This window comes from Poecilia mexicana, unplaced genomic scaffold, assembly GCF_051168715.1.
Source record: "Poecilia mexicana isolate PSO_F unplaced genomic scaffold, ASM5116871v1 scaffold_11, whole genome shotgun sequence".
Lineage (NCBI taxonomy): Eukaryota > Metazoa > Chordata > Actinopteri > Cyprinodontiformes > Poeciliidae > Poecilia > Poecilia mexicana.
This window is the reverse complement of record NW_028263380.1, coordinates 22,452,268-22,475,611: the sequence shown is the minus strand read 5'-3', so window position 1 is coordinate 22,475,611 and position 23,344 is coordinate 22,452,268. Positions and strand designations below refer to the sequence as shown.

The window sequence follows — 23,344 nt, the reverse complement described above, 5'->3', positions numbered from 1 at the left end:
TGATTTATAAACAAAGCTTATTCAAAACTATTTCTTGACTGCATTTGTAGAAAACCTTAAAACTTTCGAAGCAAATAAAGTTAATTAGAAATAGACATGTGTGATTTCATATCTGTAAAATATATTATTTAAATCTCAAATAAAAGAATAATTAAAAAAAAACCGTTTTTGTTCTTTATTCATTTTTAACTCTTTCAGTTAGGTTACATGGGAATGGCTTAATACACACGTTCACAGGAAACGATGCAACACAAAGGACAAAGAAACAAAGATATGCTGCAACTTGAATAATCTTTTCATCCAGCACTTCCTTCACACTGAAACACAATACATCATCCAAGTTATCGGCTTGCTCTTTGTGAACAAATCAGGTTTAGTAAATGGTTACTGGTAGTCTTTCTCCATTTGCCTTTTTGTATATTTTTGCTGGTTCTTCTGTTATCTTTTTAAATAAAGCCAATTTCACCTGCTTTTTAGATGTTTCATATCCACTTTGACAAAAAAAAAAAAAGATTGTCTCATAGTCATAGGAATCTGTGGTTTGATAATATATTATTTTGAATTTAAGATATTTTGGCTTGGTCAGGGTCCCGAGGGATCAGAATCATGTTAATTAAAAAAAGGTTGGAAAATCAGATCTTCAGAAAATATTGCATGGTTAAATCACATGAGATTTGAGCAGTTTCTGCCTATAATTCATCAAGATATTAAATATGTTGTTGACAAGTAAGGAATGGGAGCAGGCTGGGACTAATAGACGTGTTGATGAAAGCAGTTGGGTTTTTCCAAAGATTAATGCTTCTAGGGGGTAAAATCCAAAGGTCTCTTATCTTTCTGAACAAAGATAAGAGATGCTCCTTGACCTTTACATTCAATCCTATAACAATAGGATTTACTGACATGAAAAAAAGCACCTTCCTTAAGGGTTAGAAGGGGCTTTTCTCTACTTAGTGCAGTGTTATAAATCACAATTAAATGCAAGTGTTTCTTCCATGTTAAGAGAGCAAGACTGTGGGCTTTTTCTGGAGAAAATCCTTCATATACATCCACAAAATAACTGAATCCCTAATTTCAGTCACACAAACGTCCATTTGCTGTCACAGTAAAGTCCTTCCAGTGTTTCATAATTGCAAATTAATTCCTCTTTAATCTAAATTTGGAAGATGGTTTAAACTTACAGATTTAGCAACTGGCTGAAAATATTGGTAGTTTATCCATCGGGGGACTTTTTGGTGATGTTTAAATGAAAGTTTTTCATTTTCCAGGTTCACAGGCACAAAATGTGTATTTTGCAGTTTCTTCAGAGGAATATATGCAAAAGTTCAATGATGAACAGTCAGACATGGAGATGAAACCTCCTCCTCTGGAATCTGTGTTGCAACTGGTTTCACATGTGGAAAAAAAAAGAAAGACTGAGGCCTGTCAGACTTCAGTGAGTCTGAAAGAAGAATGACGAAGTGAGCTCAGAGGGGCCATCATTTCCAGGTTGCAGCTCAGCGTTTTAGCGACCCTCCCACTCGTTAAAAGTTGGGTTTGTGCTTCTTCACCTCGACCATGAGATGGTGGAGGTTGATGAGCTCTGAGCGGACGGCCAGACTGCGGAACGTCGGCTGGTTCAGAACCTTATGAAAGCCGTGGTAGTATTGGATGAGTTGAGTCAGAGCGCCCTGCAGGAAAGGATAAAGAGCAAGAGTTTGTAAAAGTTTGCAAAATGACTTTGTGCAGCGCTCCTTTCCTCCTACATGAAGACGGTGGGCGCTTCAACATCGCTTTTCTGTTTGTCTACTTGAAAGTGGATGTGCAGTGGAAACAACAAACAGAATACTTTGCTCATACCACATATTTGTTCTTTGATATTTATTAAGTTGAAACAAATTTTTGATATTTTGGAATAAGCATGGTCTGTCAGTCCAGAGGTTTAGAGAAATGCAAGATCCGATAGAAACATTTTCTTTCTTCTCAGTGATTAATGTATGTTTAACAAGAAAGAAATACTTATATATTTTTCTTTATACAGGTGATGCACTTGTTGCACCGCTGAAATTTATAAACAAACCACCATTTTATTCTCGCTGTCTGACAACATAATCACCTGCCGGGAAATTTTCTATAGGACTGAGATCTGAGTTTTGTGATGGCAACTTCAAATGGCTGATTTTGTTGTCACAAATTTACACAAAATCTATATGATGTTTTCTCAGGATGGAGTTTTGTGCAGTGCACCAGACCCTCCTGCAGCAAAACACCCACATAAAATGATAGTGCTACGCCCATGATTCAAAACTGCCCTTCCTCCAAATGAAATGGTCAATATGTCAAACATTTTAATTTTAGTTTCATTTGACTACAGGACATGTCTCCAAAAACTGAAGTCTTTGTCCATGAGCAAACATTTCCTGGATTTTTTTTTTTTAATTGCTCTAATAACTTTTTCCTTTTCTGAGTGGCATTTCAGTCCGTCAATACCTGACTTGTTTCATTGTGACAGGTATCAAGCATGGTTTTGATTTCTTATTTTTTTGTTTGTTTTAAATGCACATTTCATGCCAAAACACATTCATCTTTGGGATACAGACCCATTCTCCTTGTTGAACAACATCCCATTTATGCTGATTTCTAATTATTTTCACCTACAGTCATCTGGAAATGTTATACATTTTGGCATTTTAGTATATAAAAATAATGTTTTTGTGAACACGGCTGATCATGCTGAACATTCAGCACTAGAGGAATCAGACAATGGTGCTTGTTTGAATAACATACTTGGTTAGTTGCTCACCTGTATGATGCTGGTTCCATTTTTAAAGTTAGTGAAGGACCTCATGACGTCTTGACTCATCGACTCCACCGACTGCTTCCAGGTGCTGGAAAACCCTCGGACCAGCTGAGTAATCCGAGCTGCACACAAACACTTCTGTTATGCTGTGCAAACATTTTTATTCTTTCTCTTCTTTGTCTTCTGAGGAAGAAATGGCCAGTACGGTTAGGTTTTCTTGCATTCGCTGCTGAACTCTGGCCAGTTTCCTGTCTGCCTTCACGTACGGCAGAAACACTTATGAGATTGTGGTTGTCAGGGGGAAATGATTTGGTTGAAAAGACAAAACACAAAGGATGCTGAAAGCTGAACTTGCCATTTCTACACATTTGGACAGATGAGAAATAAAACTGCAAGGACAGTGGAAAGCTAAGGAGGAAGTTGCACATTGCTCAGTAAAACAAAACTGAAGGCTGAAATGAAACAAACAGGTAGGTGAATCCCAATCATCTTTAGAGTGAAGAGGCCAGGACAGAGTGATCTTTGAAAATCCCTCATGAGAAAATATTCAAAACAAAGAACAATCTTTGTTCTTTGTTTTGAACACCCAAGAACTTACTTGGGTGTTCTTTGCACCCAAGTAAGCACCCAAGTGCTTACTTGGGTGCAAGTACTTACTTGGGTAGGTAGTTTCATTACCCTACATATTTAACGCTTGACAACCAGAAATGATCTGAAATTTGGGTAAGGTATTTAAAGTTCCCAAAAACTAAAATAACCAGTAAAACCCTTCAACATTTGAAACGGCGCAGTTTAGTTTTAGGAGAAATGCATAGTTTCCTTTTCTCATGAAACCTTAACAATAGCGGCCATAAAGCCTCGACAGTACAAAGTGTTATGGGTGTGGTTCGCAGCTCTGCTCCGTCCCATCTGCAGCCCTTCCGCATGAAGTCACTTCTACATCTGAGACATTTCTCTCACCTTCTTCATTCTTCAGTCGATCTAGCTGCCCTTTCTCCATCAGTGCCTCAGCCTCCTTCACGAAGGCAATCATCCCCCCAAAGGGAGGAGACAGAATCTCCTCAATAAACTCCTGCCAGGAGAGGATGGAGGAAAAACAGAGAGGAATATTTAAAAGCTCAGTTGCTTGAAGTGAAAGATTAAATGCATAAAACAAGCTTGAAGCTTATTATTGTGTTACAAAGTGCTGAGAAACAGCATTCATACTGCTTTTCTATTGTTCGAATTCAATCACAATGGAAGGTTTTCAAGACTTAACAGTGTGTTTAGAGTCATGCCACAGCAGCCCAAATGTAATTAAGTGTGGAATTTGACTAGGCCCCTCCAACCAGCATTTCTTTAAAACTTGTATTCTTTGGGTCATTGTTCTGCTACAAAATCCAAGTATGCTCAACTGAAGTTGTTGTATGTACTTTTGTGACTTTCTAGAGAGAGCTTGTGATGCACCGACTGAGTAATTGGGAGGGTTCACCATGGTTACACGTTTTGTCCAGTTTGGCTCTAACTAAGCTTCAGAGCATAGCCTTACAAATAGCTCTGCAGCTCTTTCCGGATGTATAACTTTGCTTCCTCATCTGTTCTTGAATATCTTTAGCTAAAAATATGATGTGCTGTCTTTGTCATCCTCATTGCAAGATGGTCTCTTCATCCTCTTCCTGCTCCCAAGCATATTGTCATTTTCATCTGTAGAAACCTCCTCTAGATGCAAAGGGATTTCAGTCTTTTTTTTAAAGCTAAAAAAAGACAAGCTTCTGTCAGAAAAGGCTTAAAAAAATAAAAAGCCTTTCTTTAAGGAGTTTTTTAGCCTTTAAAGAAAAGGCTAAACCCCCTTTCTTTAAATGATTTTTTTGCCTGCTTCATGTTGCATTTAAGCAATATCTTTGTTTGAAATATCCGGGAGTGGCAAGTGAAATTAAACCAAAGAACCAATTACTTTTTCACAGGCTTGTTTTATTGCTTTTTTAAAATTGTTTTACCAATAATTTACTCAATGGAAAAACATAAATTGGTGTTGATATAAAAACTATTTCTGTTCATTTTAAGGATTACTAACACTGGGTACAGATAAAAAATGGTCCCTAACATTCCTTCAACCTTTATTAACTTTTTCTTACCCCACCATCTCTTTAGAGTTTTTCTCTGCTTGATGCAAACCAATGATGTGACTCTTCTACAACAGACTAACATCTTTTCTACCAGCACAGGATGCAATTTTCAAAAAATTGTTATATTGTTATAAATGACATTAAAAATAAATATAAATAAATATAACCTATATTCCTTAAATATGCAAAACTAATTTATTAAATAAAAGTGTGTTAATTGAAAAAAGTGTAACTAAATACCCACCTGTTGAAATATTTTCATGGATTCTTTAAATCATAACTGTTAATAATCAGAAGTTTAATTATAAATATCAATTTAAAGTGTAGTGAAATAAAAATAATTGGATTTTACCTGCGTTCTAGCAAGGAGCAACTGTTGAAAACTTTCCACCTCTTTACTGTCATCTGCTGCCCTCTCCTGGACATATTAGAAAACAACAACAACCTAATCAGAATAGACAAGCAAAAACAAAAAAAAAATACTAAAAATATTCTAGTACAAAAGAAAAGATTTGTGTTAGATTAAAACCCTGCAGAGAAAAAAAAATACTGCAAATCATCTATGCAGATTATAGAGCAAACATCATTTACAGTGCACACTAAATGCGGAGCAATCCTCACCATCAGGACACTGAGCATCATGTCGTAGTTGTTGATGAGGAAGATCAGCTGATCTCTCCTGGAGGGAAACTCTGCTGCCATCTTCAGCACAAAGTTTTCAACCTCAACCTGCAAAGAAAAATAAATGTTAAGATCATATCTATGTTATAAGTGCAATTAGATAATTATGCTCCATTGCAAAAACCTACTAAACAACCACAACTGAAGAATTTCAAACTGACCAATATTTCTTCATAATTTGAAATTCTGAATATTTTTTCTCACACCTCTCTCCACTTGTATACCACATCAAACTGAAATATTTTTTTGGCAACAGATAATCATCCAATAAATACTGTGTGAATGCATGTGTGTGTGTGTGTTACCTGCAGCTGGCCCAGCAGAGCGTTGGTCCTCTCATTAGGAAATGTTTGATTGATGCTCACGATGGCGGAGGAGAACTCTGCATACCGCCGAGTGATCTGAAATTAGAAAACATAAACTCACACCACAAAACATTTTCTGATACTTTTCCTTCCACTCAACTTTCCAACCTTGCTAAATAATCTTTGTCATTCAAAGAATTTAATCTCCATTAATATGGAAATAATACAACATAAAATCCTTTCTTTTCTTGCTCTTACATACGAACAGAATCTTGCGGATTTCCATTAGCGGTAAGCCATAAAAACTAAATGGTACTAAACACTGTGTGAATTTATGGAATATATGGATTTCACTTTTAGAATATAATTACTGAAATAAACAACATTTGGATTACATTAAATTTTACTGCAATGCGTCTGCATAATTTTCTTTATACCAAATCACACATCTCATAAAATGTAATTATAAAGCTGGAACCATAACCGATGCAACAGGTTCACTATGATTGAGGCCAGGAGTCGTGGTCTTTGTGTGTGGTCACATACGTAGTGTGGTCTGGTGTCCAGCACTCCCAGTTTCTGAGGGTCCGTGTTTCTGATGCTCTGGATGTTCATCTCCAGAATGAGTTCAAACCTCGGCCACAGCAGCTCTAACACGGCGTCCCAGAACCTGAGAAACAATCACAACTTCTTCAGGTGATTCTAGATATACAAAGAATAACACAATCATATGTGCATCCCCCAGTTGTTCTTGTAAGAATGACTCCAATGAAAGTGAAGAAATAAATAAAAACATAGAACCATATGATGCACTTTTCATTTCAATGTGAAACTGACTTGTCAAGAGCAGGGATGGTCCTCTTGGCTGTGATGGCTCTGAATCGGAGGATGATATGGATGCAGAGAAAGATAGCGATGCTGTCGTAGCAGTCTGACACGTAGGTGGACATGCTCTTCTGCAGACGGACACAGAGAACAAGATCACTAAAGTTTTAGGCATTTAGTGCATTAGGCACAGTGAAGTAAATAAATAACCGCTTCCCCAGGTTGGAATTGTAAATGAGAACTATTAAATCATCAAATATCACAAGATAAAACAATAAAATAAACGTTAAAAAAAAGCTAAAATGACATATTTATAAATCATATAATAAAAGCCCTCATCCTGCTCATACATTATTAAGATATATTTTCCATTTTGGCAAATTAGGCTTGCATACGAAAACAAAAATACCGATAGGTGCATTGGGTAAAATATAAAACAAAAATGTGTGCACTCTACATTAGGATGAAACCCATGCAGCTACACAACTGGGGATAAAACAGATGTCCATCCATACCAGGAACATGCTGAGAGTTTTCCCCATGATGCAGTTGAAAAGGTCGAGGGCCGAGTTTCCGGTCACCATGAAGAAGTCACACAGGAAGAGGTATTCTCTGCAGCCGTTGTCCAGCAGGGCATAGTGCTGGCTGCGGAACAACGTCTCATACGGATACTGGGGAACAAAGACAATTAACAGATTACAGATTAGTACAATGTTTCTTAGCCCTAAGCAGAAATGATGCTAAAATACTAATATTTAGATTACAAACGCCATTTCCTGCCCCTCCTTAAATATTAATTTTTATGGCAATATTTAAGAATATTTATCTTTCTGAGTTTATGTTACAAAATAAGGATATAATTATAGTCAAATAATCCTTTAAAAAAATGAAAAATGTTATATTTGTTTGAATAAAATCAGTTTTTGTTTTTACTTTAGATTGTAATTTCAAATGTGTGCTCACCCTGCTGTCCCCTCTCTGAGCTGTATGTGGAACCAGGATGGGACCCTCCAGCTCAGCTGGACTCAGTATTGTCCCCCTCTGGCCCAAAGTGAAAATGGTGTTCCTGCTCTTTAAAGACGGTTTGGAGAAAAAACCTGCAGCTCAAAGTCAAGGATGGTTTAAACAGGGCATCGGTACATCAATGCTGTCCTGTGTCTAACGGACAGTCATGCAGTTGGAGTTCTTCTGATAGGAACTCTTCAAATCAATTGAGCTTAACATTTTAAAACTTTTTACCTTAGCTGACAACATTCAAACAGAGGAAAGTTTTCAGAAACTCAAAAAACAAAAAAACAAAAAACCTCAACATAAAACACAAACAGTTAAATGTTGTTCATAGATAAGGACATAACAAGCTAATGTATGGAAATTCAGTAAAAAAAAAAAAGTCACTTTATTCTAAAAGGTGACTTAAATGTGCTGAACTTGCAGGATGAAGGCTACACTTCTAGTTTCCTTGTGCCTGTAGCAGAACAGGGTACAAGATTTTATCTGTTTTGTTCAATAAAATAAATTATTTTTGCTGTATGAAAATGAAACTCTTTCTAAAAACAAAATACTTTACTTCTGTACTAATTACCTAAAAGAAAATATGTTTCATTTTCTTCTAATGTAATTTCAATGTTTCATTTTTCACGAGCAAACACAACCGCGGATAAAGACAGAAATTGAAGGATATCTTTCTTAGCTGTATCTTCCACTCCCATCAGGTCATCTTTGTCTGCTACCTCCTCATACTGAAACAGAGCAGGAAAACAAATTCTAATATAAAATAAAATTCTTTAAATAAAATGAAGAGCGGTAAAAGGACAAGAGCTTAAAGCTTTCCCACATCCTGACGGTCTGTGGTGGACCAAATAAAAAATGTGATGAAGCAGAGATGAACTTATGGAGGTCACATCACACGCTTGTGATTTTTCTTAATGGATCCACTGACCTGCACTTTCAGGAGCCGGCCACTGTAGGACTTGAAGTAACTGTAGTAAATCTTGCTCATAGTGTCCACATACTCGTCCCTGATCTCCTTGGCAACGGTTCTTTCATTAGCCAAAAGAAATTGATAGAAAAATCTACAGCAGGACAATCAGAAGGACAACCATCAGTCATTTTCACTCATTTTAGAATATGAAAGAAATGGAAAACGGATGTGGTCTTTTGTTCAATTTACACATTTTAGCTGCTTTGATGGTTTAATTTTTATGTAAATTTGGAATGACCCTTTTCAAAAGGCACCATAAAGTAGAAAAGTACACACCTGTATTTCAGCAGAGTATTCTGCGGGATCTGATAGTTTGTCATTGGTTTCCTGAAGGAGTAGATCTTCTGAAGAATAAACTCTCTGATCTTTGAGACCGCCTGAGGGGGAGAAAGTTCAGTTTACTCACTGTGAAAAACATCGTAAAAGAATCCTAGAGGAGTTCAACTTATACAAATACAACTAAACTCATCCGGGGTTCTAACAGTTCTTTTGAACATTTGACAAATGAGTTAAAAAGTTATGTACGTTGATTACGTCACCCTGAAACATTTCCTTATGCAGAAAGTGTACCTTTAAAGCAATGACTGAAAAGCAAACAACATAAAAGAACTGAAGTTACTGCTGTGATGCAAGGAGGCTCACATGAAACCAAACCATAAAATGAATTTCCACCCTCACTCTGGGGTTTACCTTGAGTTTGAGGCGATCAACAATGTCCTGGATGTCGGAACAGGCCAACGTTTCTCTGAAGCTCAGCTCTTTGGCAAAGTTGATCTTTGTGTTGAGCTCATGAAGCTGCTCGAGAAACTCCTGCTCCGTCACTGGACTTTCCAGGATGGTGCTGTGATGACAGAGGACAACATCAAGCCCCTCGTAGTAGCTTTTTAATTGCTCAGTTTTAATACAACATCCCTATGTTTCTTATTCTAATTTTGTCACGAAACAACATGAAATAATTAATAAAGCGTTTATAGAATTGTTGACTGTATGCTCAACATGATTGAAATTATTCTGTCTTAAACTTACGAGATCATGACTCCGGGAACCACCAGCTCGTCCACCAGCTGGCTGAGGTGGCTGCGCACGGCCTGCCTGTTCTTCAATCGGACGTTCATACTGACTGACTGTTGCTGCAGGGTCTGGATCTCACTGCTGATGGAAGAAAGATCGCTCTGAAAGCCACTCAGCATACCCTCCATTCGCTGAGGAAGAAAAGCAAAAGCAACCTATTAAAAATCTGTAACTCAAAAACTAGAAAGATGTTTTAACTAAGCTTTTTCTAGTTATATGAAATAGTTACTAAGAAAACTGCAGGAATGGAACATTTTTCTATTAGATGTACTGTGGATAAGTGCTATACAAATAAACTGGGCTCAAGTCTGGTCTCACCTCCAGTATGGAGTCACACGCAGTGATCTGGTTGTGCAGAAGAGCAATGTTTTGACTTTCCTTAATGTCTAACATAAATGGGCTCAGGATGGAATTTTGCATTGTTGAAAAAGTAGAACAATTCCAAGTCTCACAAGAGTTCAGTAAACAATTCAATGAAATGTTAGTTTATTAATTGTCCATTTAACATAAACTCTTGGATTTAGTCATAGCCTATGTCTCGTTGCCGAAATCTCGCTTCGAACGTGAGGGCCAGTAAGTTCTAAAATGTAAAGGATACAATCTTTGATGGAGGCCTGTTCAATCCTCTGCAGCTCCGCCTCCACCTGCTTGGAGTACTGACGTAGGTCAACGCCCTGAAAACAGACACAAAGAGAAGAACTGAACTATTAGAAAACGTGGTTATTGTTGGATTCGTGTAAAAAGATGTTCACCTCAGAGTTACGTTGTAAAAGAGAGCATGTAAAAAATAACTGCTTCATTTCTAGAGGGTTTTTCAGACCTGGTGCATTCTGGCTGACGAGCAATCTGAGATGGTTCAGGACATTTGAGAACATGTTCATTTAACAGTTTGGATTAAAACAAATTACATTTGTGTACATCAATATACTGCATTGAGGCCTGTTGAAATTGCAAATGAACAGTGTAGTTACATCAAATATCTTGTGCTTCTGGTTTGTGAAAAAGAATACATTCTGAACCAGGTAATGCAACAGCAAAGTGAAAGTGACTGAGACACAATAATGAATGCCTTCTCTATTGAGTGTGCACTTTATTCAAAATATAAAATTCAGAAATAATAAAGCAGTTAGTAATTGTCACAGTAACAGAAGCAGGTTTTATCCTTTGGGTATTTAAATCTCTACAGTGGAGAAATTAGGAGGATTAATAGCCAGGTCAGTTTAAACATTTAAGTTGTATATTTGATACAAATGTATTGTGATGCTTTTACCGTCTTAAGAGCTTCTTTCACAAGATCATCTTCCAAATTTGCCTGAATATGAGCTGCAGGAGGAAAGAAATAATAATTAAGAAAAATCTTGTAGAAATCTGAGATCAAAAAGACTTACCAAGACAAGAACTTCCCCTCCGAAATTGACTGAAAAACTTTAAATAAGTGTACAACAACAGCTAAAATATGCAACCATGCCAATGAGAGACTGTTAGAATTCAGATAAAATCAAACATAGTTTATGTTAGCAAGGAAGAAGAATGAAACAGAACTTAAGATGGCAAAGACCAAATGTTTAGTGATTAGATATGTTTACAGACCAATTATGTATGATCTATGCATTCGTTAAATGTACTAAATATTTTTTTCATAAGGAAAACGATAAATGAGCAAAACTAGTTCATTTTGGGACTGTGAACTTATGTCAGGATGAAAAGGTACTTAACTTTTCATGCTGACATGTATACATTAACAAATATTCAGCCCTTGTGAACTAAAAAAAAGACTGGAGCAATACAGTAATGATCTAGAGTCTTACTGTCCACTTCGTCCAAGATGAACTCGTCAGTGGTCAGGTCCAGTTCTCCCAAGTTAAGGTTAGTGATGTCTCCGTCAGTTTTCTAGGGAAAAATAGAAATATAGCTATTTCAGAAAAATTCTCTAAGGGTTTCATCTCATTTAGTGAAACAAGTACTTGCGAGGTATTCAAAGTACAGCAGATAAAACCAAATGTTTATCACAGTGAAAATCTGACTTGCAACACCCTCAATTGTCTGCTCTAGTTAGGTTTTCGTTGTTTGCAATCAACCTGGTAATTAGCTAAGTTGTCGGTCTACAACTTAGCTACAGTTAGTATTTAATACTTTGGTTTTGTCAAACTAGGTGCTCCATAATTTGACTAGACAGTCTGAAGCCTGTTCGGGAAATGCTGGCAGGTACTACTATTACCCAAAGCTATTCTTAATATTTAACCGTGTTCCCGCAAAAAGGCTATCGAGTCAACTAAATGAACTGTTACCTCGTCCTGTAGATACGCCATGGCGATTTGTGTTTGGTTTCCAGTTGTGTTTACGTCGGCTTCAATAAGACCAGTAGGTACTCCCTCCGCCATTGCGGCGAATTTATGCTAACGTAGAGGATAGAAAGGAAAACAAAATCACGAATACAACCAAACTAACGTTCCGCTTCCAGGTATCAGCCATGAAAAAGCATTTAACATTTTTATAAACCTTGTAAGTTATATGGCTTCAGACTTGTGAAATTATTTTATACATATAAAATAACTCTAAAATGTATATATTTTTTCTTTACTTAAATTGGCTTTAAGATGCGTAAAATCTCATCGGACCCACTAAAACTGGAGGACCGATTTCCTGTCAAAAACTCAGCCAAAGTCTCGCGAGATAATAGCGTCTTCCTCTTTGCACGGAACCTGCTTCCAAGATGGTGAGTAGATTTTCGACCGATCTAGTATGGTTTTAAAATCTTTAATCATCGAGCTTATATCTACTTTATTTGTGGTTTATTTGTCCACATTAAATACTATGCATGTTGTGGGGATGAAATAACTTGAAATCGTTGAAATATGAGGCATTGTATTTGAAATACGGTATCCTATGTTATCAACGCTGGTTAGCTGTGAGGAGTCACTGAAGCTAAGAAGCGCCAGTGGATTTAATGCCTACAATTTTCATTGTTAATTTCACTAAGACACACGTTTCACGTGACAGTTAAAGCAGTGATAACTTGGTTATATATTTGAGGTCCAAACATACTTATATCGCCCATAGACAGTTGTGTTGGGGGCTTCAATCGCTGAGCTAACTACTTTGTTAGCATTAACAAGAGCACTACAAATGGAAGCCTGTTGATTGCATTAAGAGTTGCATTTTTGCATTTAGTTTGATTGAACAAGTCAAACATTTATCAACAGATTGTATCTTGTATTTTGCAATGCTGTGGTCTCACGGTAGTTCTGTTGCTTGAATTCAGCCTCTGATCATCTCTTTTCTTTTAGTGATGTTTTCCCTGTTATGATTTCAGTCTTTGGTCATCCCTGAGAAGTTCCAGCACATTCTTCGTGTTCTCAACACGAACATTGATGGTAGGAGGAAGATCGCCTTCGCCATTACAGCCATCAAGGTATATTTGAAAAAAATAATATTTTTAAAATATTTGACCAGTTTTATTTATTAAACTTTGTGCTACATTTGAACTTAAATTTTGAGCTTGCTGCACTTGGTCTCTTTTGATTGTTCACATAAGAGTAATACTAAATTACTGTTTGTCTGATTTAAGGGTGTAGGCAGACGCTACGCTCATGTCGTCCTAAGGAAAGCTGACATTGACCTCAACAAGAGGGCTGGAGAGCTCACTGAGGAGGAGGTAAATTGAAAATTATTAGTTCCAAGTCTTCAAATTTGCTGTAAAGATGCAATTGCCCTACCAATGTCAACAGTGAATGTTTTTTGTTTTCCATTTTGTGCTTTTGAAGTTTTGGTCTTGACCATGTGTTTGTTCCTGCTTTGCATTTATTGTGTACGCATTTTAGTAGTTGGTTATTTGAATGAATTTTCTAAAATCTACTCAGTCCAAGATGTCATATGGAGGTTCTTTAGACAGCATAATCTCAACCTGCTTTATGAACAGAAGCTCCAATAAGGTTGAAATGCAGTTGCCCTTGCTCTTTGCCATTGCTCTCATCCTCTAAACATGAGCAGCATCTTATTTGTGGTTATAAAGGAATAAAAATAATGAACACTGTGGGTCTTGTTTTTCATAACCTGATTTTAAAACATTAGGTTCTATCTTAAATCTTAATTAGCTTTTAATACGATCTATTCAGAGTTTCTAGTATTTAATCCTCAAAATAATAAAAATATTTTAAAAGCTAAATATCGTTGGTTCACTTGCTTGAACTCTTTTGTGGTGGTTATTGAAAGACTTTATCTAAACAAACATTGAAGCCATATGTTGGTAAAATAAAGATTTGATCCACAGCAGATTCATGTTTAAAAATAAATAAATTTACATCTAGGCAAATAGGCTGATCTTTTTCTGGTAGAATTCAAGCTCGCTCTTATTTGCTGCCAACTATTAGTACTAATGATGTTATTTATGTAAATGTTTGCATATATATGATTTTATTTTATTTTTATAGGTTGAGCGGGTAGTGACTATCATGCAGAACCCTCGTCAGTACAAAATTCCAGACTGGTTCCTTAACAGGCAAAAGGACGTCAAGGATGGCAAATACAGCCAAGTAAGTTGTCAACAGTATTATGAATGATTTTGGACCCAATGAGACACTACAGCCTGAAATGCTGTAAAGGTTAAGCGTTTCCTCAGTTAATCACGGATCACTTTTATGTGCATCTCTAGGTCCTCGCCAACGGTCTGGACAACAAGCTGAGAGAAGATTTGGAGAGACTGAAGAAGATCAGGGCTCATCGTGGTCTCAGACACTTCTGGGGGTAAGAATTAAGAGCGTTTGTCCATCTAGAAGAACAAACATGAACATCTTGTTCACCAGGAGCTGCTCTGTTCTCACACCAATCTTGCCATTTTTAGTCAGTTCATTTGTAATAGTGCAATGAAGCTAAGATAGAGAACAATATTGCAGCTCAAAGTGTTGAGGCCCTACATAGACTGGCAGATTGGTTCAGCTGAAGATTGTTAAAATACAGAAGGTGAACAGATGTGAGTGGTGCAGAGAGCCTGTCCTGGAGAGACTTGAATTTCTCTTGAATGATTTTGGTTTCTATGCTGAATACTTTGCACTACATTAACTAAATAAATTGGCTTGAAAGAAGAGTAGGCTGGCGCTCGGTTGCTCAGTTTTTAAAGAGCGCATGGACCATGTGGAGATGTCTTTGACGTGGTTGTCCAGGGTTAGATTCCCGGTCTCAGGCCATTCTCTCTCCTCTTTCCTGTGTACTACTGAATAAAATCTATTTAAAAAGCCATTAAATTTAGTTTTGCTATCATGTTAATCTGATTAGCCTTCTAAAGTATTGTCCTTCTCTTTAAAAGTGAAGTTTTTCTGTTGCATATTGTGTAAATATCCCAATGCAAATTGCTCCCTGTGTGAAAGGCAAGCATGTCTATATGACAATGGAAAAGGCATATCTCTTTTACTTATGACAAATGGCATGTCAGACATATAGCAGTGTAGCTTTGCATTTCCTTTTGGAAGTTGCATTGTATTTACTGCATACACTTTTAGTTGGAGAATATCCTCATTCAACAATCTATTTTTCTATACATATATTTCAACTTTAGTTCGTTTTGAAGTATTGTGAAATTGTTACAGTGCTCTTAAAGAATATTTGCCAAGCAAAACATAAAAAAAATAACCTGCCCTTGTTGCTTTAGTTTGTTTCCATAAATGAATTAGTTTTAACTTTTCCTGCATCTCTTTTCTCTATCTACAGTCTCCGCGTGCGCGGTCAGCACACCAAGACCACCGGCCGTCGTGGTCGCACTGTCGGTGTGTCCAAGAAGAAGTAAACTCCCTGCTTCCCTTTGTTTCAATAAAACACCACACTTCACAAAATGTACCTGTCCTGTTTATTTTGTTTTTGATTCAAATACTCATCCTGAAATTGGTTTAAATAGTTTATTTTCAATTGTTCAGAAAGAGTGACTTTTGTAACAGGAAATAATATTTAATTTACCCATTATATCCTGAAAGTAGGTAAACTATGGCTGCAGGAAATATAAAGTGCAACGAAACAATAAGCAGAGTTGAAATTGTTCAACTCGTGTTCAGCCTTCATAAAGAAGGCCCATGTATGGCTTTTTTTTGTCTTTTAAGCAGGTGTAGAAACATACTGTGGTATTAACTAAAGCAAATCAAAGGGGTGAAAAGAGTTAAAATACGGAAAGAGCTGAAAAATTGTTAAAATAAGACTGTAAAACAGCAATAAATCATTCTGCCCATTTCCAGTTATATTACAGCAAAATTATTCAGGACAAATTAAGACTTGAGCATTCTAAATACGGTTGGATAAATCTACATATCTAAATTAAAGAGAAGCTTCAAAATGTACAATTTCCCCACTCCCAATGTATATTAATATTCAGAGCTGTTGCTGCAAGTTTGTTCACTCAATGTTGAAAAGTTACAGCTGTGAATTAGTCATTACTGCCACAATAGTACAACATGTAATGACATGACAGCTGGATGAGGAGCTGGTAGGAGCTTCAGTCATGTGGTCTATTAAAAGTAGCATTATATAAATGACCCTTCATCAGGATTGCAAGACAAATAAGCAGGAGAGGAAAAACATTAACTTTTCAGAATTAATTTTCTGAAACTATTAGGGATGACCTATGCCTTATCAAATGCCCATCATGACAGTAAATCTAAAGCACCAACATGTTGAAAACAAGTAAAGGAAACAAAATAGCTGGAATTAGAGTCCTCTGATTGTAATGTAACCAAAACAAAGAATGGTACATGATGCATCAAAGATTTTTGGAGGAATACATTAGTCAACAAAAATTTTATCAAAAAATAAGGAATGACAAAATGCAGACTCCTGAAGGAGGAAACGTCTGCTGACCAAAGTGAACTTTATTAAATGTTTTTCTTTTACTGCTGACGATTGCATCATCTTTTCTGTTTATGATCAATTCCTCCAATTCAGGTCAGCCGTCAAATGTGTCAAATAAAAAGTACGCAAAAGAAATCAAAGAATAAACCAAAATTAATGCTAGATTGCAAACAAAACGGGTGTTTTCACAGCAGTTGACAGAACGGGGTTATGACCTCATCCATCCTGCGGTGGGGGGGATTTCTGCTGCAGCTGATGCTGCTGCGCTGCTTGAGGCTGCTGCTGCTCCTTGGTGGGAGCGTAATAAAGCTCCAGCGGCTTTCGGACCTTCCAGTATTTCTCGTTGACCAATTCTAGTGTCAGAGAACCGTTGAGCGTCTGAAGGGAAAAAATAGGTGACTGACTTGCAAAATTTTCTTTATGCATAAACAGACATTTAATCCTGAAGACGAGAGAGGATTTGGGTTTGTTACTCACTGAAAACTGCCCTCCCCTTGTTGTTATGTAGATGGTGTATTGTTTCTCACTGATGTTGCTCAGACTTGTCCCTTCTCCACTCCTCGACGCTGCTCCAGTTTCACCTTCTCCCTCTGCTCCTCCCTCCTCTTTTCCTCTGTTCTCCGTTGGTCCATCAGTCCGTCGTTCCTCGAGAGCGATGCGCAGCGCGAGGTACTTTGACAGATGGTCCACTGTGGCGTTGGCTGTTGTCTTCACATATCTGTCAAAAGAGGGAAAGATTAGTTGTATTACTATTACTATTAACAGCACCATATTTCAAGATTGTTTACTGTTCAACTGCCAAACAATTAAACTGGTCATAAATTGATATTCTTCAGAATTTTGTAGGAAAGAAATTGTTTATCGCAGAATGTTAATCTGAAAGCAGCAAAAGAAAACATCAACATGCAATTAAAATTAGAATTGCTGGATATCACCTCTAAAAAGCATGTATCCATAGGTAGGTCTGTCATTGCATGATAAAATGAAATGACCTCAATCATTTCCGTTCCCATAGTTTATTGTTTCTTTTCTCTGTTTCTACCAAAAATTGGATAAACTCTTCAGTCTGGCGCTTTGGTCTCAACAAGCACTTTCTTTGAAGGACAATATTTTCGTATTTAGATCAATGTTTATTGATCTTTGAGAATGGGCTTATGCATTATTATGCCATTATATTAACTTCAAAATGGTCTCAAAACAACATTATTGTTTATCGCAATAACGTCTGGGACAATTTATCGTCCAGCAAAATTTGTTATTGTGAAAGGCCTATTCATGGTATAACACACTGTGCTCTTTGGATGCAACATGAAATGTTCTGATCTTACCTGGTCTGGTTGTAGTCGTTGCCATGGACCAGCTGGGGGTGTGGTCTGAACACCAACTCGATCTCTGAGGCCGGCCCCTCCTTGTGGCGCCTCAGGGGAGGAGTTGGGCTCCCGCTGTCCGCCTCGGGGCCTGAGCCATCGTCAGAGGCACGCTGCCGCTTGCGGCTCGGTCCAGCCTCCGGGGGAGTTTGTCCCCTGGGGTGCGGCGTGTTCGAGGGGGCAGAGTCATGGGACAGGTGTGAGCGGGAATCACCGTTGTCCTCACCACCGCTGAAAGTGGTGTTGTCGCTCTCTTGAGTAGGCTTCTTCACACGATGATTCCTGTAAGGAGCAGGGAAACATTAACAACATTTTAAAGTTAGTGTTGTTTAAAACTGATAAAGATGTTTGTCCTCATAATGATTCCCTGGTATCGCAACACAACAGCTTTGAACGTTTTGGATTGAAATTGAAACTGTGCCACTTGCTGGCTCAATGCATTAACACAAGGGGGCAGCAGAAGGCTGATGTGAAGTCAGCCTTCACATCAGCCTTCTGCTGGTGTGAAGGATGAATATATATATATATATATATATATATATATATATATATATATATATAGCAAGAATATATTTTCAGCAATGAATACCAGAATAAAATACATACAAACAGCCTATGATGATTCTGAATAATCAATATGAACCCAATAAAAGATTACAAATTCAACTGGCAGTTTCTCTCTAAACCTTTATAATTTGTACTTTATAATAGTATGTAAGTTTACTACTCTATTTACACCAAGTCAGCAAAGATGTCCTGGGAATGATTACTGTAGAATAAACTGTCTGGTGATACTAAAAACATTTTCATCTAGGAGGGGGAAAAAATAAATCATTCGCCATGCGCCCTCCTGATGACCTCCCTTTCCTCCCCCACCTCTCGGACCTGTAGCGGGCCTGCTGGCGGAGCCCCTCCTCGATGCTGGAGCTCAGCGCCTCCTTGTTGTGCAGCCTGTTGAGCCTCTCCAGGACGGTGCGCTGATGGGCCTCGTACTCGTCACGACTCGGGTAGATCTTTGAAATAAGCGCGTCAAAGTTTGAGTCTCTGCGCAGTGAACGTCGGGAGACCAGTTTCTTCCTGCAGGTTGGGCACTCTTTGTTCCTGAGGTGTCATAAAGATAAGTTTTTTTTAAAATACAATAAAGTCATTAGTTATACCTGTTTTGCACAAGTGTATATATGACACACTTCCATTCAAAGATATACTAAAGTTGTCCTGTTTATTCTCAAAATCAGATGGACTGATAGTATTTATATATTTTTATATATTCAATAACTGCTCCACATATTGAGCAGTTATTGAAAAGTTTCCACCCTGCATTACTTCACTAATGCCTAATGGCAGTTGTGCTCACCCAGATCGCAGTGCAGTGACAATACAGTCAGAGCAAAAGCGGTGCAGACACTCTTTGGTGGTCATTGTGTTCTTCAGCATGTCCAAGCAGATGGGACACATCAGCTCACTGTGCAGCGAGCGAGGAGACACGGCCACTTCAGTCCCATCCACGATGGCCTCCTGTGCACACACAAACAAAATTCTGCTTTGTTCTGTTGCTTTACAACGTAACAATCAAGGAAAAATCCAATCTCAGAAAACCTTATGGGGGAAATTAGACTAATTCATACAAGTTGATTTCTGTGGACCTGCTTTGAGTAAATTCAATCCATTTCCTGTAAAAGCCATCTATTTACATAGTCAAATTCAGATGCTATCAGAAGTAATCCAATTTGGAACATTTCATAACGTTTTGTTTACATTTGGTTAAAATGATCAAGGCAGAATTTTTGCAATCAGTTCGGATAAACCCAATATTCACTAAAAATATGTAAGATATCTTACATATTTGGAGCTGCTGAGTATGAGATGAGAGAATTCAAAAAACTAAAATAATAATTAAAAAAAAAGGACAAGTAACAAAACTTCACAGCAAATAAAGACAATAAATTCAAACATTGTCTGCCAATTTTATGTATTCAGGTAATCAATTGAACTTATGATCTGTGTTTAAATGTATTCAAACTGACTTTAGAGGTGATAAATCTTCTCTACTTTGGCTTTTTCATCACACATAAGAAAAATGATTAGTGACTTTAAACATAGATTGCTACAGGAGACGTTACGAACTCAGTCAGTCATCGTAACACACTTATCCATGATGTCTTTGATGTCATACAGGCGAAACTGGAGCCTTCTTTAACACAGGCAGCCTTTGTCTCAGCCAAAACATAGCTGAGGCATTAATCTCTTTCTGTAATACACCCCTTTGAACTGTGGAGTTTTAACCCTGTTAGGCCAGCTCCAACATATCTATGTCCCATTCGAAACTGTACGCATTTCACCCTTTTAAACATGACGCAATGGTCACGTCAAAAAAAGACTTACAGACAGCTTTATGAATTTCCTTTTTGTTTGGTGCTACCACTTACCTGAGGGCTCCTGTGTAGTTCATACAGACTCAGCTCCCAGGTCTTACTTGGTGTCTGGACATTTACAGGAGCTGCCATGCCTGCTGTTTCTCACAATTACTGAATTAAAAAGAGAGAAAATGAAACATTATATTCTTAGCAAGTTTTATGTTTGTTTTTTTACCCCATAAAGAACCACATAGTACATGTTTATGTGGTTATAGGATTTGTTACAGAAAAAAACAGGTGGAAATCCTTCACCACAAGAACATCACTGGTAGGATATTGTATTTCAAGGCAGTATATCTGATATTCAGCATAACCATTACATGTTTGGCAAGTTGGATAGACTCCAACAGGATGTGAGGCCAACATGTGATAAACATCTTTAGTGTTTGAGATGTTGGAGTTCATTATGGGGACAATGTTTAATGTCGGGAAAACATAGATTAAAAGTAAGAAGTATCCTAAAATATATTTCTGATATCAATATATTAACATCTTTATTGTCTCTGGATTGGAAGATGGTGGTGTTAATTGAAATAAAGAAATTCAGTGTTTGATGAGTAATACTGTGGAAAAGCTTTAACTACTCCCCATTTTTATATACTTTCATTCAGCAAGACCTTTAACCTTTTAAAGTGGTTTTGTGCAACAGCTTTCCAGGTATTTTGTCCCTGACGTTGGCAATATACTGTGTGACTTTTGGAGGATTTTGTGACTGAATAGTTGGTAAAAATGCATCAAATAGAAATAAAGAATGAGTCAAAAGGCAGAAAAAGTTAAAAGAAACATTTTTAATAGACTACCAGAGACTGAAGGGTTTATGTGCAGAGATTAAAAGAAAATCGTACTCCTTAGAAATAAAGTATGAAAAAAACTTGGTTGAACTCTTGTTAGTTGACTTTCTTAAAGTTTTACTGCATTTCATTTTTTAAGAACGTCCCCATGTGTAATGAAGTTTAAGCATTGACATTTTTAAGTTTCAGAGGTTTTTATTCAGGAATACATCAAGTTTATGTCAAAAAGCCTAAATATGTTCTCAATATGTTCTGAAGACCTGGGCAGTCTCCTGGCTATGAAACCAAATCTTCAACATTTCGATACCTTGGCTACTGCTGCATCATGTGTATTGCCCTATTTTAAATTTCCTAAGAGTTGACTATATTATTATTGAAAAGCTCCATTATTGGGAACACAATGCAAATTGCGGTTTTTGTTATTTTAATCCTTTATTATCGTAGCAGTTCACTGGATCTGATCGATCTTCATAGCGACTTAGATTTAACACAAAATGCCTTGAGAGCAACTAGTTTACGGAATGTTTTTTTTTCTAAATACTCACAATTGTGGACCATTACAGCATCACTGCTGTTAAGAAAGTACTAATTCATGCTTTCTTCAATAAATATAACTTAAATTTATCATTTGGTATGCACATTTATTGTACCGTTTATGCATTATCTAAAATCTCGAATGTCACTGTTAAACACTGTCAATAGCTTAAAAGAACTCAATATAGTTCGCTGAAAACTGTCCCCAAACAGTTCTTAAATTCGTCATTTAGAGCTCATGCTGTTCAAACAGGCTAATTTGACAGTAAGATCATTAAACCCCAGCAACAACGAAACCTTAGACGTCATAAGTTTCTAACAGTAAACAAGTACATCAACTTTTATTCTTCCCCGTTTCTGACTGTTACACGCAAAATTCTCGCTATTAATCACTTCATGCAGCTTTCAGACAAAACAAAGAACTAAATGGTCGATCAAATCGGAAACTCACCTGACGTTTAACTGACGGACAGCTGACAGAAGCAGACACAAATACACACCACTTCTAGACAAACTTCTCACTAAATACCTCTAAACACACACACTGATGCGTATTTTCTGCCCGGGTCTTTACACAGTCGAAAGAGTGTCCCGGCTAAGCCTCGTCTGGAGGATAAGTAGCCCAGAAGAATCAAAAATGCAACATTTTTCTCAACACCAACGGCTAGTTAGCATTAGCCGTAGCCATGTTTCTGCGTCGTCTTCTTCATACGTCATACTACCGCACTTACCGAGCAAGACTGCCCCCAACGGACAAGCCATGTATTGCAAAATAAAATGCCGAAAAGCTTATTTCCAAATGATAAGTAAAATAGAAAAAAATCAAGCTTTGATTTTTAAGTAAGTTTTTAAACCCTAACTTACATATTTAAATGGACTTACTGACATAATTCAGCTGGTTCCTTTGTACTTGAGGCATAAGTTTCCTGCGATTTGTATTAACAAAATAAAGAACTGAATTAATCCTTATGCTTTCCTTTTAATTGTGTTTGTTTGCTTTGTGTTCGGCTGCATCCTATGTACACAATAGAATAGAGCATTATGGCCGAAGCTTCAGCAGTCATAAGACTTAATAGCCAAACAAACAAACAAACAAACGCAGTAAGCATTTAAATTTCTACTCGTATGTTTTATTTCATTTCTAATTACATGCAGTTTTCACAGCCTTGATTTTATTTACACAATTTTATTTGTACGTTTTGCAATGACCACTCTGAGATTCATATCTTTATATCTCGCTATTTTATTTTTACAGACATGTCTGTTTAATAACAGACATGCGGCAAGAGGACGCGACTTAAGTTCAGGATGGCCGCGTCGAGGTCTGACCTTTGTTTGCTCTCATCTATATGTGCCTCGCGACGTCCAGTAGTATATTATTTCCAGTAATTAAACAGTGTTATCTGCCCTGTGTTAAATGCTCTTAATGTCCAGGGTCTTATTCTATATACATTAATCCCAGATAGCACAGAATGATTGAAACAACATTGAATCAATGTCAGCCAGAAACATTGAATCAACGTTGAACGCTGACATTGAAACAACATTGAAAGTGGTCGGTGACTTGTATGTTGAATCAACGTTAGGGTTTCAACCATAACTGACATTATATCAATGTTGATTCAACCATCATCTGTATGTCAACTTGTATGCATATTTGTGTTGA

General features: G+C 37.1%; 3 protein-coding genes across 4 annotated transcripts; 1 reads left to right on the top strand and 2 right to left on the bottom strand.

Moving 5' to 3' along the window:
- Positions 1 to 160: 160 nt before the first annotated feature.
- Positions 161 to 12,339, bottom strand: vps52 (VPS52 subunit of GARP complex). Its single transcript, XM_088010414.1, has 20 exons — positions 12,033 to 12,339; positions 11,553 to 11,634; positions 11,015 to 11,067; positions 10,343 to 10,418; positions 10,063 to 10,130; positions 9,700 to 9,875; positions 9,364 to 9,514; positions 8,950 to 9,050; positions 8,632 to 8,764; positions 8,376 to 8,431; positions 7,656 to 7,791; positions 7,208 to 7,363; positions 6,705 to 6,823; positions 6,414 to 6,537; positions 5,868 to 5,963; positions 5,503 to 5,610; positions 5,234 to 5,299; positions 3,737 to 3,848; positions 2,780 to 2,898; positions 161 to 1,667 (listed from the first exon to the last, which is right to left on the bottom strand). Exons 1-20 carry the CDS (start codon positions 12,123 to 12,125, stop codon positions 1,521 to 1,523), a joined length of 2,172 nt encoding a protein of 723 aa, XP_087866540.1. The 5' UTR covers positions 12,126 to 12,339; the 3' UTR covers positions 161 to 1,520.
- A 31-nt stretch (positions 12,340 to 12,370) lies between these two features.
- rps18 (ribosomal protein S18) lies at positions 12,371 to 15,569 on the top strand. Its single transcript, XM_015007253.2, has 6 exons — positions 12,371 to 12,460; positions 13,058 to 13,156; positions 13,313 to 13,399; positions 14,175 to 14,276; positions 14,396 to 14,487; positions 15,448 to 15,569. Exons 1-6 carry the CDS (start codon positions 12,458 to 12,460, stop codon positions 15,521 to 15,523), a joined length of 459 nt encoding a protein of 152 aa, XP_014862739.1. The 5' UTR covers positions 12,371 to 12,457; the 3' UTR covers positions 15,524 to 15,569.
- Positions 15,570 to 15,618: 49 nt separating this feature from the next.
- LOC106929975 (E3 ubiquitin-protein ligase RING2-A) lies at positions 15,619 to 22,401 on the bottom strand. 2 transcript variants are annotated; one of them, XM_015007250.2, is made up of 7 exons: positions 22,130 to 22,401; positions 20,366 to 20,464; positions 19,294 to 19,454; positions 18,816 to 19,040; positions 17,901 to 18,221; positions 17,050 to 17,290; positions 15,619 to 16,950 (listed from the first exon to the last, which is right to left on the bottom strand). In XM_015007250.2, exons 2-7 carry the CDS (start codon positions 20,441 to 20,443, stop codon positions 16,789 to 16,791), a joined length of 1,188 nt encoding a protein of 395 aa, XP_014862736.1. In that variant the 5' UTR covers positions 20,444 to 20,464; positions 22,130 to 22,401; the 3' UTR covers positions 15,619 to 16,788. The 2 variants fall into 2 exon arrangements, with proteins under 2 accessions (XP_014862736.1, XP_014862737.1); XM_015007251.2 differs by having other exon boundaries at positions 18,825 to 19,040; positions 22,130 to 22,400.
- Positions 22,402 to 23,344: the final 943 nt, after the last annotated feature.